The 20,320-nt window shown below is 42.1% G+C and overlaps 1 protein-coding gene across 2 annotated transcripts in view; it reads right to left on the bottom strand.

The window, feature by feature from the left end:
- Positions 1–3,405: 3,405 nt before the first annotated feature.
- The window catches only part of FXYD6 (FXYD domain containing ion transport regulator 6), a 115,578-nt gene continuing 98,663 nt past the window's right edge, over positions 3,406–20,320 (bottom strand). For both annotated transcript variants that reach the window (XM_056542774.1, XM_056542775.1), the window contains exons 4-8: positions 19,829–19,903; positions 11,554–11,593; positions 8,474–8,523; positions 8,348–8,387; positions 3,406–6,658 (exon numbers count right to left, since the gene is read on the bottom strand). In XM_056542774.1, the coding sequence (XP_056398749.1) occupies positions 8,359–8,387; positions 8,474–8,523; positions 11,554–11,593; positions 19,829–19,903 (194 nt within the window). In that variant the 3' untranslated portion in view covers positions 3,406–6,658; positions 8,348–8,358. The remainder of the gene's footprint in view (positions 6,659–8,347; positions 8,388–8,473; positions 8,524–11,553; positions 11,594–19,828; positions 19,904–20,320) is intronic.

Raw genomic sequence — 20,320 nt, 5'->3', positions numbered from 1 at the left:
TCTGCGGTGGCGCTGCCTTGTAGAGAACGGAATGAAGCTTCCGACTTATATTTAAAATCTCATTTATTGTAACATAAACTGAGATGTGGACATGCAAAATGCGTTTCGAGGGTAAGTTCCCCCTTTCTCAATTGCAAGAATTATAGTATATATATACTATAATTCTTGCAATTGAGAAAGGGGGAACTTACCATCGAAACGCGTTTTGCATGTCCACATCTCAGTTTATGTTACAATAAATGAGATTTTAAATATAAGTCCGAAGCTTCATTCCGTTCTCTACAAGGCAGCGCCACCGCAGACCATTTTTTTGCAATCTTTGAACCATTCCATATGGCAGCACAATGACAGAGCCTGGGGGTGGTAGCATTAGCACGAGGAGACTATCAAGCAGCAGCGGGAGCTCAAACCTATTGCTGCGATTCCGGCTGGCACACACCCCTACTCTGCTGCGAATTCTGCCTGCGTCTGATGAATTTAAGCATCTGCTACTCCTCTGTGCATGTCCTGGCACTACTCTGCCTGACATACTTATTGTGTATATGACGGGAGTACAATGCGCTTCACTAAAACAGTATTTGTCTAGAACAGCAGCAGGTGTGTACTATTGGCTGTTCTTTCACAGTATCTAGGCCCTTGAGAGTTTAACAGGTCCAAAATAATACACTTTTTAGATGTTGGTATGTGGTATGCACTTATGATGGCGGAAAAATGCTCTACACTACGCTTAAAAAAACGCATTTTAGTAAAACAGCAGTCGATGATTACTTTTCCCTGGCCTTTTACAGTATCTAGGTCCTTGAGAGTTTAACAGGTACAAAATAATACACTAATTAGATGTACATATGTGATATGCACTTATGAGGGCAGAAAAATGCACTAATTTACGCTTCAAAAATTATTTGAGTAAAACGCCAGCCGGTGATTACTTTTGGCTCTACTTTCAAAGTATGTAGGCCCTTGACAGATTAACAGGTACAAAATAGTACACCACTTAGATGTAGGTATGTGGTATGCACTTATAAGGGTGCTACAATGCGCAAGTAAAAAAAAATGCCCACAGCACCAGCAGTGTACAACAGTGCTGCAGCACACAGTCACTGTGTACTAAACCAAAAATTGCTAAAAGATTCTCTCTCAAATACTATTAGGAATGGACTGCTGGGTATGGCTTATACCAACTACAGACTAGTATAACCAGCAGACCAGTTGTTGTGGAACAAAGACAAAGATTTGCCCTAAAAAAAACAATTTCTCCCTCCTCTGAAAACATTTCTGCAGCTGAGGCCACACACAGGTCTCTGTAATCCAATGCTGTTCACAGTGACTGAGGGGTTAATCGCTTCAGTAAGAATTCATTTCTGTGCAAAAACGCTGTGCTCTGTGTCCTACAGAAGGCTGAGGTGACTGAGAGGTGAAACGCTGCTGCAACAAGCTTTTCTGTGTAACACACACACAGCGATGTCCGTCCTATCTCTCTGCAGTGTAATGAATGAAATGACGAGCCGGAAAATGGCTGCCGAATATATAGGGCTGTGACATCACAGGGGTGACTGGCTGCTGATAGGCTGCACCCTGCATGTGATTCAGGGTCATCTTGCCTACTTCCCTTCCCGCCTTCCCAGCATCCCCTGCCCCATGTAATGACATGTGGATCCATCATTTTAGATGCCCTGGAGCATGCACCGCAGTAAATGGAGTTTAATGAAGCAATTCGCACAATAGAATCGAGGCGAAATTCACATTCGTTGTGAATCGAATATTTCATGAAATTCGGGTTCATCAGCTTCGATTCGCTCATCTCTACTTGAAACAATCTTATTTTTCCACAATTTTGAAAGTCTGCCAATAATTTTGTCCAGCCCATTTTTGGAGTTTGGTGTGACATTATGTCCAATTTGCTTTTTTTCCTCCATCTTTTGATTTAGTTCCAATACACACAAAGGGAATAAACATGTGTATAGCAAAACATGTGTTACTGCAATCCTTTTCAGGGGTGTCAACATTTACGGCCATGACTGTGTATATATATATATATATATATATATATATATATACATACATACAGGGGGACATGTATCAAAGATTTTACCCTTGTTTTGTGTGTATTTTTTTGCGCAAGATTTTGCGCAAGCCCTTTTTTTGCGCATTTTTTTGCTCATGTTTTGGTAGAGCATGTCCTCCCGATGTGGCTGAATCGGGGTACCTTGGAGTGATATCTATAGTACGCATGGATTTATTAACTGCATACTTTTCCTTTACACCAAAAATTTTGCCGCAAGAGCTGTTTTCTTTGCGCAAATATAAGCCATCTTGGACTTAACGTAGCAAGATGCTCTAAATCATTGATTCTATTTTCCAAAGAGTGGATTGAGGAGATTACTATATTTACCCGCAATTTATGAAGCTCATTGCACTTGATTGATAAATTTAGCGCTTCTGCACATAATTTAGAATTCGGGAAAAGGGGTAAAATGCTTCTACCATACACAAATAATGATACACGTCCCCCACAGAGTATATAGTAAGCAGGGAGATGGTAAAATGGTGGATGAGCGGTATGTGTCACTGAGGCAAAAAGTCTCAGTGACGCATACCTCCTATCCACTATTTTACCAGCTGCTTGTTTATATATATTTTATTTTTTTATTTTCTTTACAGGATACAGCCTTAGCGATACAGTACTAGGACTGATTGTCCCCTTTGTAACCTAGGGTCACTAGGAGGTTCCAGTGTAGCCCCAGGTCACAAGGACAGGGGACCTGCAGTACCGCTAGGCAGGGCCACTATATAGGGAAAGACTAGTCTTCCCCTGGCCATCCGTTATCCCATCTACACTATCTTTCTATGTATATGTAAACACCACTGGCCCCCAACAGTTGTTATACGAAACTTATGTTTTACTTGAATAAATATAATTGCATATGAAATATCGTATGTTGTCCTTGATTTATGTGTTTTTGTCCTAACCTATTTCCTTTACCCCAGACAAGTTACGTCTATGCGCTTCTTTACAGGATACAACATGCTGAGCTTTTTTATACCAATACTAGAGCCATGAAAACCCTCTCTGTCAGTGCTTATAAAATACAAGAATAGATGAGGTAGGCATGTGTAGGCAATATCAATCGTAAAGAATAGTCATATAAATCAATATGTGGATTTATAGAGCTATACAGGTTATATGGAGCAGAGATTACAGGAGACAGGATTTATAGACTATAGGCAAACAAAGGAGAGGTCCTGTGCACCAATAAGAGCAGAGACAAAAAGCAGTTATAGAATCAATAGGAAGAGTTATAGGAAAATGTCACGAGGTGACAACACTGGAATTTACCCATTCAATTTAAAGGCGGCGGCTGGCCTTACAGCTCCACAAATGTATAAACTCAATCTTTCAAGGCATTGGAGGGTTAGATATACAAGTTTATTTCACATTGTTCTGACGCCACTAGATTTACATACACAATAAAAAAAAGATGCTTGTGTTTTTATTCGAGGAGGAGCAGGGGATGCCCCAGAATCACAGCGAGATCGGTACATGTTTTAGGAAACATAGATTGGATTGTGTAAGAACATGCCACAGAAACAGCCACATCTGCACAAGGGTCAGGCAGGAAGAGAACTGGAAATGAATGCAACGCTGTCTAACTGGAAAATAGCACTAGATTCGGCATAGGTTCATGCCTATACATTGAAGAACTTATCAGATTATATTACGGAATAGTGTTGCTCGGGAATATTCGAAATTCAAATTTTAATCGTGAATATTGTGAATATAGCACTATATATTTGCAATTACGAATATTCGCTTTTTTTTCCTTTGTTCATAGTACACATAACAGTGATCACTGCATCCCTCTCTGCTCTTCGCATATGCGAAATATTCGTGAATATTGAGCCCTCCCTTGGGCTAGTACAGTCGTCTCCAACCTGCGGACCTCCAGATGTTGCAAAACTACAACTCCAGCATGCACGGACAGCCAACGGCTGTCCGTGCATGCTGGGAGTTGTAGTTTTGCAACATCTGGAGGTCCGCAGGTTGGATACCACTGCAATAGCCCATTAGTTCCCTATACCATTAAAGAAGGGAGGGCTCAATATTCGCGACTATGCACATATATTTTCGCATATACGCAAAAAAACGAATCTAACGAATATGCGAATTTCACGACTATATGACATATATTCGTCCATATATTCATGAAATATCGCGAATTGGAATATGGCCTATGCCGCTCATCACTATTAGGGAATTGCCCTAATGTGAATGCAATTTCTGTATATAAAAAAATGTCACACTGCAGAGTTGCCCTTAATAACTAATAAGATTGATGTTTTATTTATTAAAGAGCTTTATGTTGAAATTTGATTGGTTGCTATGGGTAATACCTCCACTGGTTTTGGTATAGATCTGATTAGATGAGTTTTGCTCACATCATGCACTACCCTGCCCTAAGAGCTGCCCGAGGAGTGGGAGAGACTGGGTCAATATAATGGGGCCACTGGAACAGATGAGAATTCTGGCTTGGGTGGAGCACCTGCAGTTAAAGGGGTACTCCACTAGCCAGCATTCGGAAGTAAATGTTCCGATCGCCGTTTTCGCACTGCAAGGGTCAGCCACGCCCCTCATGATGTCATGGCCATGCCCCTTCAATGTAAGTCAATGGGAGGGGTGCGATGGCCATCACACTACCTCCCATTGACTTACATTGAGGGGCAAGGCCATGATGCCACAAGGGGCACAAAAACAGCGTTCGGAACATTTAATTTAAGCAAAAAAATTTATATTTTTGAATTTGACCTAAAATATTTCTTCAAATTCTGATTATAGTGCCAGTGAAGTTGCCAAGTGCAGTTAATGTAACATTTCTCTTTAAAGTTAGGGCTACATGACGACTTTGGTGACAAAACAGCAAAATGCATCTGTGGGATTTGTCTGTGAGTTGGGATTTGACAGTTAAAAAAAAAGGCCAATCGCAGACTTGAATCGCGGTCAATGCTTGCAAAATTCCATGTGACCTGAAAACAAAAATCCATTAAATTTAGATGTTGGATAACTGTGACCAGGGGTCAAGTCCTGGAAAAAAGTAATGGAACTCATCCAAGATTTCCACTCAAGGGCTGGTCCTGCAGGACTCCTGCTAATGGGAATGGTGTTCCTGCTGGGAAAAAGTGCAGGAACTCAGTTCCCATGTGTTCCTGCAGGACTTTAGCCCTGAGCGTGACACTGCGATCTTCATGTCATGACACGAAATACAGTCCTAAACTTAAAGCGTTATTGTCACATTAAAAGACTGTTTACATGCCACACAGACATACCAAAAGTTTTGATTGGTCTGAATCTGGTTGTCCAGACCCCAGCCAATTTCTAGACAGCTGAGCTAAGGACTTCACTCCATGGATCGCTACTTTCCTAGTCTCGTTGCAAGAGTCGGACTCCATACTATGGAACCAAAATCCGGCAATGAGACAGGCAAAGCCAAGAATAGTAGAGCTTATCTAAGCATTTCTCCCAGCTCAGGGGAGGGTCTAAACACCCAGCCCCCGACTTAAAGTGATAGTAACGCTTTTAGCAGAATACGTAATGCGGTGTCTCTTAAAGAATAGATCTATATATACTAAAATTTGCTTCATATCATTTTTGATTCTTAGCGTTGCTTTAATGTCTAACAGCAGCATGTGCTGACAGGGCACTGTTCCAAAAAAACAAAAACTAAATAGAGAGAATTAAATCAAATGCACCAAATTTCAATGCAGTCTCAAATGAGCATTTTTTATGTACATCCCAAAACCATGACACTATTTTGTATCCAAGCTACCATGTCTTCTAGCTTCCTAAGATGTTTAGGACAATTTTATTGTGGATAAATCCTTCCTGCAGTTGCGATGTACAGCAGTGCAGAGTATTACAGCAGAGTGTTTATTGTTTTATGAAAAACATTGGCTGAAGTAAGGAGTCGGCACCACTATACTCTGCATAGGATTCGCAGTGCTTTGTGAGTGACAAATGCACTGTTTGGGATATACGTTACCTACACAGTGTTCTGCAGCACATAGATGCACAGTACTCTGTATGTGACTAGATATGTGTGATTATATACAAATAACAGATATGCTAAACACACGGGGTATGTGGCTCCGCCATAATCTCGTACATTACTACGTGTAGCTCCACAGTACTCACTAACTAGGTATATTTAAAGGCACAAGCACACTTTTCGATCTGGCTATTGTGACCTCCTATAGATATAGACTGTTTAACACACCTGTCTTAATAAATGTATGATTTTGGAGGTAAACAAGATGAAACGCTTGAAATAAAAAGAAAAAAGAAATTCTGCGGTCAGTGAAATTTCCTTCCCTAATGTGGCATGTGCTGTGACTGAGAACAGGAACAAACATTGGCCACAAAGTTTAGGTTACCAACATCTTAACTCCTTCTAAGCCTCTAGGAAAATGTCTGCCACAAAGTGCTAAGACGCTACAAGTGAAGAGCACAGACAGCACTGAGAAACAAATGGTAAATAAGAAGTTCACATGTGGTGCAGACGCACAACATGGCGGAAAGGGGAGGCCTGATTCACGATGGGTGGTAGTAGGTGAAGCGCTCTTTAAAGTTTTTTGCGTTGTTTGTTCTCTGGTAATCCCTGGGGTCCTAATAAGGAAGGAGAACAATAATAAGTAGGCAGCATTTTATATACATATATACTCAGAGGCATGCAGAGATACAGTAGGGCCCTATACACACCATATACAAATCAGCATGAGTCCTAAGGTTAAAGGGGTATTCCGGCTTTATCCATCTTATCTCCTATCCAAAGGATAGGGGATAAGGTGTATGATCGCAAGGGTCCCGCCGCTGGGGACCCCCGTGATCTTGGTGCAGCCCCCGGCATTCACTGCCTCCGAAACGGGGACATGATGTCATGGCCACGCCCCCTAGTGACGCCATGCCCCTCCATTCATGTCTATGGGAAGGGGCATGATGGCCGTCATGCCCTCTCCATTCATGTCTATAAGGGGGCATGGCTGTGATGTCGCATCCCCGTTTCGGAGGCAGCACCCAGCACAGAATGCCGGGGACTGCACCAGGATCCCGAGGGTCCTCAGTGGCAGGACCCCTGTGATCATACATCTTATCCCCTATCCTTTGGGTACAATTTCAAAAGAAATTTCCAAATACGGGGCGCATATGCTGGCACTGCATAATTATGCCCATTCAGCCCACCCCCCCCCCCGCCCTCTGCTTGGTTGCTGGTGCCCAGCGCTGGAGTGTGGCTAGTACTATATACCGTAAGTGCATCACAAGAAAGGGAATAAGTATTTGATCACTTGGAATCCAACTGCTGGGACCCACTGTGGTCTCGAGAAGCGGCTCCCAGTGGTTGGGCCTTCCCCTCACAATCAGACTCTTATACCCTGTTCTGGAATACCCCTTTAACTTGCCTTTTTAGATTAGTTTTAGGGTTTGTGTGAGAAGAATAGTTCTGTCCTTTAGTATGGGACCTGTAAAGTATGTTCCTACCCTTGCAATACATTTTTAGGTTTAACAGAACAGGTACAAAAACAAATAAAATTAAAGGGGTACTCTGCCCCTAGACATCTTATCCCCCTATACAAAGATGTCTGATCGCTGGAGTCCTGCCGCTGGGGATCCCTGCAATCTCCCTGCTGCACCCGGTGTTCGTTTAGAGCATTGGGTGCAGCGCCAAAGGCTCATGATACCCTGCTTGTGACATCACGGCCACGCCCCCTCAATGCAAGTCTATGGGAAGGGGTGTGACGGCTGTAATGCTCCCTCCCATAGGCTTGTATTGAGGGGGCATGGCCGTGATGTCACAAGTGGGGCGTGACCGTGAAGTCACGAGCCTTCATCCCGCATCGCCACTCATCCGGCAAGGAGCCAAGTTCACTCTTTGCACCGGATGTGTGGGGTTCCGCAGTCGAGATCGTGAGGGTCCCCAGCAGCGGGACCCCCGTGATCAGACATCTTTTCCCCTATCCTTTGGGTAGGAGGTAAGATGTCTAGGGGCAGAGTACCCCTTTAAGAATTTTATTTCATAGAATTACAGAAGAAAAAGACCATGCGGTTCATCTGGTCTGTCCTTCTATTCTTTGCATTCACTCATTATAGATTTACCAACTACATCTGCTGGGAGTTTGTTCCAAGCTTCTACTACTCTTTCAGTTAGGTAATATTTTCTCACATTGCTTATCATCTGTCCCCAAACTAACCCCAGATTGTGCCCCCTTGATCGTATTAAGCTAAACAATGCAGCCCAATCATTTCAGCAAGGTGACGAGTGAATGACGCTGGGCATTTTATTACTATGACTAAACTTACAGGTTGTCTTGTTAGTTCTCTGTTTTCTGAGCTCCCCGAGCTATAGAAGAGAGAAATGAAAAAGTGAGGACCATGAGGTCAGTATGTATGTATGCATGTGCACAGTTACCATTACTGTTCAATCACCTTTAGATGCAATAAGATTTTCTGCTTGAGCTTCTTCATCTCCTGGAGCCCTAAGGAACAAAGAAAACAATAAGATCAATTTGCTGAAACCACCTGAAACTAAGAACATAGGGGGAAATTTAACAAACATTTATTCTTGTTTTCAGGCATGATATTAAAGGAGTACTGCAGTGTTAGACACTTCTCCCCTATCCTGTGGATAGAGGATAAGTGTCTGATCACTGGGGGTCTGACCACCCCCCCCCCCATATACCTCTATGGGAGAGGTAGGGATCACGAACGCTGCATCTCTGCCTCTCCAATATTGATATATACAGAAGGGGCGTGACGCCCTCCTGTACGGGAGGGGCTGCAGCAGAGCCGGGGCCCCATACAGGAGATTGCTAAGGGGGGTCCCAGCGTTCGAACCCCCTGCATGTCTAATAGTGATGAGCGGCATTGGCCATACTCGAATTGGCGATATTTCGCGAATATATAGATGAATATTTGTCCTATATTCGCAAATTTTGCGTATTCATTTGATTTGCATATATTTGCATCTTCTAATTGGACCACAAGTGAAAAGAAGGAATATGCGAATATGCAGAAAAAAGTGAATATTCGTAATTTCCACTATAAAGTCCAATATAAAGTCCAATGGAAAGTCCCGTCCAGGGGACTACTCGCCGGGTGGACTTTATAACTTAATATTTTCACCATCCCTGGGGGCACAGACATCCGCCTGGGATAGTGAGGATAATGACTTTAGCATATATAACTCATTGCTAATCGTCATATATGCTAAAATCTACTGATTGGTTCCCTTTAAAGTCTCAAATTATTCACAATGATTAGTTGTGCAGAAATGTGTGAATTTTTGACTGATTTACGCCGTGTCTCTGCTTTAGAAAAAGTGGGCAAAGTGCATCGTAAAAGAGCATGGCCACATTAACCTACCAGATTTACGACAGTGACCTGGTACAAATCATAGAAGAAACCTCCTTATGTGGCACACGTCCATAGTTGCACAGGCACATTAAAAAACCCTTCACCACAAGCCTCTAATTTAAATTTAATATAGAGACTTAGGCTAGGTTTCCATTTTTATTATTTTTTTTTTCCGCATCATCACCCCCAAAAACTGCCATGCACTTTTTAGAGTTTTTTTTTTTTTCTGGCATTTTGCCTTTGCGTGTAAGCTGTGTTTTTTCTTCTTTGACAGTTTATCCCCGTTCCTGTGTCCACTTCTTTTTTTTTAAACCCTTAAATAAATAAAAAATTAAAAAAGACGAAAAACGCCAAAGTCAAACTCACATTGCATTTACAACGGCGATTTGTCTCTCCCACAGACTTCTATGTGAGAAAACACCAAGATTTGTTTGGAAAAAAAAATGCCATAGTCACTTCATGCTGCCATTGTAAAAATTTCACACTAAGCCCAAAAATGCTGAAAAACACCAAAGAGGAGTCAAAAAAACACCAAGTGCATATGGTGTTTCATAAATCCTTGTTGATTTGCAGGAAACATTTGGCTGCAAAATTTTTTCACCAAAAAAACAAAAACACAGTGCAGCATTATTGTTTTTTTTTTTTTTTAAGTTAAAACTTAGCCTTTTACAGGTTTTTCCAGTACAAATTTAGGTTAGGGGGCTTCATGGCAACTTTGATGTCACGACACAAAGACTGCAATTTTGATTTATAACCGGTCCACCGACACGGTCCACGCCAATCCCTCGCTGACACAGAACTTGGGTTCAAATCCCACTAAGGACAACAATAAATAAAGTATTATTATAATAACGTCAGCAGAGAGAACTGTGCTCATGATGTCATCAGAGAGCATTCCAAAAAGAAAAGAATTTCCTCTGTAGTATTAAGCAGCTAATAAGAACAGGAAGGATTAAGATTTTTTAATAGAAGTAATTTACAAATATGTTTAACTTTCTGCCACCAGTTGATTTAAAAGAAAAAAGGTTTTCACCGGAGTACCCCTTTAATAAATCTCATCCTAAGGGTAAGGTCACAAGTAGCACATCCGCTGCGTATTTGACGCTGCGGATGCGCTACTGACCGTCCCTAGAATCAGCCTTCTACTTTCCCTGTGTGTCCTGCTTTGTCTGCTTGTAGAACAAACAGACACAGTGGCAGCTGCGAATTCTGCTCGAAAATTCCGTTGCAGCATAGTCCAATTGTTTTCAGTAGGATTCTGCTGCACCGTACACATAGTGGAATTTCCGCAGCAAAAACATTTGCTGCTTGCAGCCTCTGCAGAAAGAATTGACATGTCAATTCTTTCTTTCTGTGGAATCCAATCGTAAATGCATTGTAGTCTATGGTAATGGAGCATTTCTGGGCAGTCCTAGCGCCAGCATGTTCTGCCATCGCCCGCTGTCTGCGGAATGTCTGCCCAGAAATTTTTCGAACGGATATCCTGCCATGTGAACATAGCATAAATCGTCCTGTCCTGCTAGGTACGCCCATCTTAAGCACAAACAAAGATGTGTCTGACACTGATAATAGGGACATTAATACCGGCACTTGTATGGGGGTTAAACTAACAATCATTTTACCTGCTGAATAAATATTGTCAGTGACATATTATTCCCAAAAATATCACTACCATCAGTAGAAAACCAATTTATGGTACTATGAAAAGTCAGGGTAATTTATGCTGTATGAAAAAGGTGCAGGGAGCATGATCCTGACACGCTATGATTTATTCTGAAATGGCATTTCAGAGAAATCACAGTTTATAAAATCTGCCAGGACCCGGGTAACTAGTCATGGGGGCAGGTCACAGCAGCTGCTCTTCCCGCAGGCACTGAATGATGCGTCTCTCCCTATACACAGTAAGGCTATGTTCACATGGCGGAATGTCTATGCCTGAATATTCAGCAAGGACATGCTGCTGCAGCAGAGTCCTATTGATTTTAGTGGGATTCTGCTGCACTATGCACAAGGTGGAATTTCCTTATTCCCGCACCTGCAAAAAAGAATAGACTTGCCTATTCTTTTTTGCAAATTTCGCTTGGAAATGCTTTACTGTCTATGAGATGGCACATTTCCAAATCAGTAGAAAACCAATTTATGATGTCTCTTACCTTTGTTTCTGGTTCAGATTATTGCATCTGCACCGTCGACCTGCATAGAAAAAAAATCGTATTACACTTGTAGTTTATTGTACATTCATTGTCCAATTAGGACCGATCCGTCACTCAAATATCTTCTTATAGATTACAAGCTGTATCTGTTTCTGTCACCTTGTATTCTTCCCATCATCACCAGCCTCTTCTAGTGTACTACTATGGGTCTCTGAGAGGGTATCCTCTTGCCTACAGTGTGCCCTGCAAATACACCCAGTGTGGTCAAAGCTTAAAGTGCTCTACACCTTCATGGATCAAAACCAAAAATTACATTACACCTTTGTGGGACAAGGTGGCACCTACACCAGTACCTTTCATGGATCTTGACTTCCCTTGGCGGCAAGTTTGCAGCCTGCACAGTGCAAATTACAGTGCCCAAGTAATGTGTAGGAGTGGTGTCATCTCTTAAAGGGGTACTCCACTGGCCAGCGTTCGAAACTAAATGTTCTAAACACTGTTTTCGCGATGCATTGAGGGGCGTGGCCTTGATTTCACGGGGGCGTGACCAAGCCCCTGCAGCAGGAAAACAGCGTTTGGAACATTTAGTTCCGAATGCTGGCCAGTGGAGTACCCCTTTAGGGGCCCACTTAGCAATAACTGTAAAATAAAATTTCTCCCTTTGTTGTCTGTCTATCATTCCTTTGCCCAACAGTCTATTTTTCCCATTGATAAATAAATATAAGGGGACACAAAGAAAATGTTAGAAGGTGGGATCATGAATATCCCCTGTAAAAGCTTTTGTAGGAATTTGCAGCAATGGAATAGAAATCTTCACATGTACTAAAGTACTGAATGCATTATGTATGCACGCCTCATCACATTCATATTTAATAAGTCAGCAGGGTCATTTACCTTCATTTATACATAGAGTTTATTTGCTGATATGAGTGGTTCCTGAGTGAGTTGGTTACATCTCTATTAAGCATTAAAGGGGTACTCTGGTGAAAACCTTTTTTCTTTTAAATCAACTGGTGGCAGAAAGTTAAACATATTTGTAAATTACTTCTATAAAAAAATCTTAATCCCCCAAGTGCTTATTAGCTGCTGAATGCTACAGAGGAAATTCCTTTCTTTTTGCAACACTGATGACATCACAAGCACAGTGCTCTCTGCTGACATATCTGTCCATTTTAGCAACCATGCATAGCAGATGTATGCTAAGGGCAGCATGGTGGCTCAGTGGTTAGCAGTGCTGGGGACTTGGGTTCAAATCCCACTAAGGACAACAATAAATAAAGCGTTATTATTATAATAACGTTAGCAGAGAGAACTGTGGTCGTGATGTCATCAGAGAGCATTCCAAAAAGAAAAGAATTTCCTCTGTAGTATTCAGCAACTAATAAGTACAGGAAGGATTAAGATTTTTTAATAGAAGTAATTTACAAATATGTTTAACTTTCTGCCACCGGTTGATTTAAAAGAAAGAAGGTTTTCACCAGAGTACCCCTTTAATGCTTAATAGAGATGTAACCAACTCACTCAGGAACCACTCATATCAGTGTACCCCTTCAACCCCTTAAGGACCAGGCCATTTTACACCTTAAGGACCAGAGCGTTTTTTGCAAATCTGACCACTGTCACTTTAAACATTAATAACACTGGAATGCTTTAAGTTATCATTCTGATTCCGAGATAGTTTTTTGTGACATATTCTACTTTAACTTAGTGGTAAAATTTTATGGTAACTTGCATCCTTGTTTGGTGAAAAATCCCCAAATTTGATGAAAAAAATGAAAATTTTGCATTTTTCTAACTTTGAAGCTCTCTGCTTGTAAGGAAAATGGATATTCAAAATAAAAAAAATTTGGGTTCACATATACAATATGTCTACTTTATGTTTGCATCATAAAATTTATGAGTTTTTACTTTTGGAAGACACCAGAGGGCTTCAAAGTTCAGCAGCAATTTTGAAATTTTTCAAAAATTTTTCAAACTCACTATTTTTCAGGGACCTGTTCAGATTTGAAGTGGATTTGAAGGGTCTTCATATTAGAAATACCCCACAAATTACCCCATTATAAAAACTGCACCCCCCAAAGTATTCAAAATGACATTCAGTAAGTGTATTAACCCTTTAGGGGTTTCCCAGGAATAGCAGCAAAGTGAAGGAGAAAATTCAAAATCTTCATTTTTTACACTCGCATGTTCTTGTAGACCCAATTTTTTTATTTTTACAAGGGGTAAAAAGGAGAAAATTTTTACTCGTATTTGAAACCCAATTTCTCTAGAGTAAGGACATACCTCATATGTCTATGTTAATTGTTCAGTGGGCGCAGTAGAGGGCTCAGAAGGTAGGGAGCGACAAATGGTTTTTGGGGGGCATGTCACCTTTAGGAAGCCCCTATGGTGCCAGAACAGCAAAAAAAAAAAAAAAAAAACACATGGCATACCATTTTGGAAACTAGACCCCCTCGGGGAACGTAACAAGGGGTAATGTGAACCTTAATACCCTACAGGTGTTTCACGACTTTTGCATATGTAAAAAAAATTTTTTTTTTACCTAAAATGCTTGGTTTCCCAAAATGTTTACATTTTTAAAAAGGGTAATAGCAGAAAATACCCCCCAAAATTTGAAGCCCAATTTCTCCCGATTCAGAAAACACCCCATATGGGGGTGAAAATTGCTCTGCTGGCGCACTTACTTTGGAAACCAGACCCCTCGGGGAACGTAACAAGGGGTAATGTGAACCTTAATACCCTACAGGTGTTTCACGACTTTTGCATATGTGAAATTTTTTTTTTTTTTTACCTAAAATGCTTGTTTTCCCAAAATGTTTAAATTTTTAAAAAGGGTAATAGCAGAAAATACCCCGCAAAATTTGAAGCCCAATTTTTCCCGATTCAGAAAACACCCCATATGGGGTTAAAAAGTGCTCTGCTGGCGCACTACAGGTCTCAGAAGAGAAGGAGTCACATTTGGCTTTTTGAAAGCAAATTTTGCTCTGGGGGCAAGCCGCATTTAGGAAGCCCCTATGGTGCCAGAACAGCAAAAAAAAAAAAAAACACATGGCATACCATTTTGGAAACTAGACCCCTCGGGGAACATAACAAGGGGTAATGTGAACCTTAATACCCTACAGGTGTTTCACGACTTTTGCATATGTAAAAAAAAATTTTTTTTTTACCTAAAATGCTTGGTTTCCCAAAATGTTTACATTTTTAAAAAGGGTAATAGCAGAAAATACCCCCCAAAATTTGAAGCCCAATTTCTCCCGATTCAGAAAACACCCCATATGGGGGTGAAAATTGCTCTGCTGGCACACTACAGGTCTCAGAAGAGAAGGAGTCACATTTGGCTTTTTGAAAGCAAATTTTGCTCTGGGGGCATGCCGCATTTAGGAAGCCCCTATGGTGCCAGAACAGCAAAAAAAAAAAAACACACGGCATACCATTTTGGAAACTAGACCCCTCGGGGAACGTAACAAGGGGTAATGTGAACCTTAATACCCTACAGGTGTTTCACGACTTTTGCATATGTGAAAAATTTTTTTTTTTTTACCTAAAATGCTTGTTTTCCCAAAATGTTTACATTTTTAAAAAGGGTAATAGCAGAAAATACCCCGCAAAATTTGAAGCCCAATTTCTCCCGATTCAGAAAACACCCCATATGGGGTTAAAAAGTGCTCTGCTGGCGCACTACAGGTCTCAGAAGAGAAGGAGTCACATTTGGCTTTTTGAAAGCAAATTTTGCTCTGGGGGCAAGCCGCATTTAGGAAGCCCCTATGGTGCCAGAACAGCAAAAAAAAAAAAAAAACACATGGCATACCATTTTGGAAACTAGACCCCTCGGGGAACATAACAAGGGGTAAAGTGAATCTTAAAACCCCACAGGTGTTTCATGACTTTTGTATATGTAAAAAAAATATTTTTATTTTACCTAAAATGCTTATTTTCCCAAAAAATTTACATTTTTAAAAAGGGTAATAGCAGAAAATACCCCCCAAAACACAATTTCTCCCGAGTACGGTGATACCCCATATGTGGCCCTAAACTGTTGCCTTGAAATACGACAGGGCTCCAAAGTGAGAGCGCCATGCGCATTTGAGGCCTAAATTAGGGACTTGCATAGGGGTGGACATAGGGGTATTCTACGCCAGTGATTCCCAACAGGGTGCGTCCAGCTGTTGTAAAACTCCCAGCATGCCTAGACAGTCAGTGGCTATCTGGCAATACTGGAAGTAGTTGTTTTGCAACAGCTGAAGGCTCCGTTTTGGAAACAGTGGCGTACCAGACGTTTTTCATTTCAATTGGGGAGGGGGGCTGTGTAGGGGTATGTGTATATGTAGTGTTTTTTACTTTTTATTTTATTTTTTGTTAGTGTAGTGTTTTTAGGGTACAGTCACACGTGAGGGGGTTCACAGTAGTTTCTCGTTGGCAGCTTGAGCTGCGGCAGAAAATTTGCCGCAGCTCAAACTTGCAGCCGAATACTTATTGTAAACCTTTGCCCATGTGAGTGTTCCCTGCACGTTCACATTGGGGGGGGGGGGGGGGGGGGGGGGGGAACATCCAGCTGTTGCAAAACTACAACTCCCAGCATGTACGATCTGTCAGTGCATGCTGGGAGTTGTAGTTTTGCAACCGCTGGAGGCTCCGTTTTGGAAACAGTGACGTACCAGACGTTTTTCATTTTTATTGGGGAGGGGGGCTGTGTAGGGGTATGTGCATATGTAGTGTTTTTTACTTTTTATTTTATTGTGTGTTAGTGTAGTGTAGTGTTTTTAGGGTACAGTCGCACGGGCGGGGGTTCCCAGTAGTTTCTCGCTGGCAGTTTGAGCTGCGGCAGGAAATTTGCCGCAGCTCAAACTTGCAGCCGGATACTTACTGTAATCCTCCGCCCATGTGAGTGTACCCTGTACGTTCACATTGGGGGGGGGGGGGGGACATCCAGCTGTTGCAAAACTACAACACCAATCTGCCTCCTGCTGTTGCATAACTACAGCTCCCAGCATGCCCTTTTTGCATGCTGGGAGCTGTTGCTAAGCGACAGCAGGAGGCTGTCACTCACCTCCTGCTGCTGCTCCACGCTGCCGCCGTGCAGGTCAGTCCCGCCGCCACCATCGCTCCTGGGGCCCCGATCCCAACAGGAAGCCGGGGATCGGGGTCCCCAGCACCCGGTTTCTTCTGCCCGCACCCGCTCACGCCCTCCGGAAGAGGGGCGGAGCGGGTTGCGGGAGTGACACCCGCAGCAGGCGCCCTGATTGGTTGACGGCCGACGAATCAGGGCGATCGTGAGGTGGCACCAGTGCCACCTCACCCCTGCTGGCAATGGCTGTTCGGGGCCGTCTCTGATGCCCCCGATCAGCCAGTAATTCCGGGTCACCGGGTCACTGGAGACCCAATTGACCCGGAAGCCGCTGCAGAATTGTCCAGCGATCTGCGGCAATCGCCGACATGGGGGGACATAATGACCCCCCTGGGCGATATGCCGGGATGCCTGCTGAATGATTTCAGCAGGCATCCGGAACCGGCTCCGCTCCAGCTAGCGGCTGGGGCCGGAAATGCGCAGGGCGTATCCATACGCCCTGTGTCCTTAAGGACTTGGAAACGGGGGCGTATGGATATGCCCTGTGTCCTTAAGGGGTTAAGATCATTGCTGCTATTACTATTTATTTTGTGAGTATTCTTCTTTAGGCTGGATTCATATTTTAAGTTTTGAAGCAAGTTAAAAAACATAAATCAACAAAAAACAAACAACAAAGCCAGAACAAATCCAAACAGATCCAAAAGAGAACAGAAAAATATATATTTTTTTCTTCTATACATTTTCTTCCTTTCTTATCCAATACTTACTTTGGCTCAAAAACCTTCATTTTTTTTTATCAACTAGTGCCAGAAAGTTAAACAGATTTGTAAATGACTACTATTAAAATATCTTTACCCTTCCAGTACTTTACAGCAGCTGTATGCTACAGAGGAAATTATTTTCTTTTTGAATTTTTTTCTTGTCTTGTCCACAGTGCTCTCTGCTGACACCTCTGTCCATGTCAGGAACTGTCCAGAGCAGCATAGGTTTGCTATGAGGATTTTCTCCTGCTCTGGACAGTTCCTGATATGGGCATCAGCTGTCAGCAAAGAGAACTGTAGACAAGACAAAAAAGAAATTTGAAAAGTAAATAATTTCCTCTGTAGCATACAGCTGCTAAAAAGTACTGGAAGGGTAAAGATTTTTTAATAGAAGTAATTTACAAATCTGTTTAACTTTCTGGCACCAGTTGATTTAAAAAAATGTTTTCCACTGGAGTACCCCTTTAATTACTGCACCAAGAACTGCCTCAGTGTTTGTGAGAAAGCTGTTTTTTCAAGAACGTTTTTTTCTGGCATGTTTATGCATTTTAATCTTGTTGAAAAATGTTGTGGCAAGATGTTACATAATAGTTACATATACGCACTTTTGTCTGTTTGTTTGTTCTTCCTTATTCAGGACTCATTTACACTTCTGTATTTTGAACCCATATTATTTCCGTATTATTCTTTGAAAAACTGTTGACAATGCATTTAAATTTCCATTTTAAAGGGATTTTACCAATATTTTTCGAAAAGAGAACATTATTGTGTAATGAATGCCTTTAGTATCTTCCTGAACTGCGTTCTTGTCTGGTAAAACATTTTTATTCAATATGCAAACTTAAAGGGGTACTCCGGCTCTAAGACATCTTATCTCCTATTCAAAGGAAAGGGGATAAGATGTCTGACCGCGGGGGTCCCGCCGCTGGGGACCCCCGCAATCTTGCATTTGGCAATCGGCACCCACCTCTTTGAGCTGCACACCGCGCTGCCAGCTCACAAACTGTGGGGTGCTGACCACGGGGCCAGAGTATTGTGACATCACGACTCTGCCCCTGTGTGACGTCACCCCCGCTACGCAAGTCTATGGGAAGGGGTGTGACGGGCGGGTCCCCAGCGGCGGGACCCCGGCGGTCAGACATCTTCTCCCCTATCCTTTGGAAAGGGGATAAGATGTCTTAGGGCCAGGGTAGCCCTTTAAGGGTTGACTATGACTGTGTGCCCACCCGGATCCCTCACATCTACTATAGCCACATCTGACCTAAAAGAATGAGAAGGAAGAGGTGGGACTGATCCACAGCTTGTTCCAATGTATCTGTTTAGGTACTATATTTAGTCTACAGAAATCAATGGGTTGGGTTTGAAAATTCCCATAGTTCATGTCCGTTTGTATATAATAGAAAGGGGGGCTCAACCAATGTACTGATGGGGTCCTACTTACAGTGTGAATATCTAGACAATCTAGAATCTACAGTGTGGATATCTAGACACAGCAAAAATCACATATAAAATATGCAAAACGACAGAGACATCTAAAACTCAGTAAAACCGCTCACTAGGAGCACGAGCACCACCCTGGGGAGAGGCCATGAACCCTCTTACCTGGAATTGGACCCTGTCCTAAAGGAAATATACACAATAATGCATCCTGCCACAGTATGTTATACAGTTGAACAATATGCCCCTCCTAAGTAAGTATATCATATAAATAACAAATATCCAAATATAGCAATTCTAATAAAGGATAAAGTTGTTAATAATGAAGAAAAAGAGTCATAAATGGCAAACAAGACTGGGAGGGAAAAACAATGCGGTAGTGATGTGATGGACGGGGCCACACCGGACCCCACGCGTTCCGTCGCCAAGTGACTTCCTCAGGGGTGACGGAACGCACTGGGTCTTGTGTTGCCCCGCCCATCACATCACTACCGCATTGTTTTTCCCTGCCTGTCTGGTTTGCCATTTATGCCTCTTTTTTCTTTATTATTAACAACTTTTTAATTCATTAGAATTGCTATGTTTGGATATTTATCATTTATATTATATACTTACTTAGGAGGGGCATGGGTGGCCTGGGACTTGCAGCTGTAATACAGATGCAAAATGCGCTCATATTCTGCTAGTGGGAACCCGGCATTAGTATATGGTACCGTTTTTTTTTTTTTTTTTTTTTAATAGCCAAATCCAGAAGTGGATCCAGCAGAAAGGGATGTATTACACCTTCATGTATATTTCCTGTTCCTTTTGATTCCACAGTGTGTTACTGCCCCAAAAGTTGCAACATAAAATGCATGTGTGATTCTAGCCTGGTATTGTTGTCACAAATAGTTAAACACGTACAAAAGGCCAAACATAGCAAACTAACAATATGGTTGATTACCACTAGGTGTCACTGTAGTCTTTTATATAAAACGTTTCAAGGAGCAGTTTTGCTGCAGAACAGACTTACTCAATATCAGCAGAATCCCCAGTGTGAAAAGAACGACTGCAAACACCAGGCCTCCAATCCGCAGGCTTTCATAATCTGTGCAAATATAACATCACATTAGTCAGATAGATGCACAACTTTAACCTCCTCCAACAATATTTTAAACACTATATAAAACTGGAACTGCTTGAGGGTATATTGACACGTACAGTATCCTGCGCATATTTGGATTTGAAGCTGCAGATCTTATACTGCAAATTTCAGTGTAAATGAAATGACTGAACACAACTTTAAATATGCAGCTACAAGTCCTGCGGATGCTTCGACGGCTGTCATAAGAGCGAGCTCCCTGCGGCAGCTGGGTAGCTCTGTGTGTCTGCATATATTAGAGAATACACAGAATTACCCAGCTGCAGCAGGGAGCTCGCTTTTGTGACTACCGTCGGTGCATCTGCAGCATATGATACGCTGCAGATACGCTCCGTGTGACCCTACCCTAACACTAAAATAAAT

The sequence above is a fragment of the Hyla sarda genome, chromosome 10 (genome assembly GCF_029499605.1).
Source record: "Hyla sarda isolate aHylSar1 chromosome 10, aHylSar1.hap1, whole genome shotgun sequence".
In the NCBI taxonomy this organism is placed as follows: Eukaryota; Metazoa; Chordata; class Amphibia; order Anura; family Hylidae; genus Hyla; species Hyla sarda.
The sequence above is the reverse complement of the archived record's forward strand: the minus strand, read 5'-3'. Positions and strand labels throughout refer to the sequence as shown.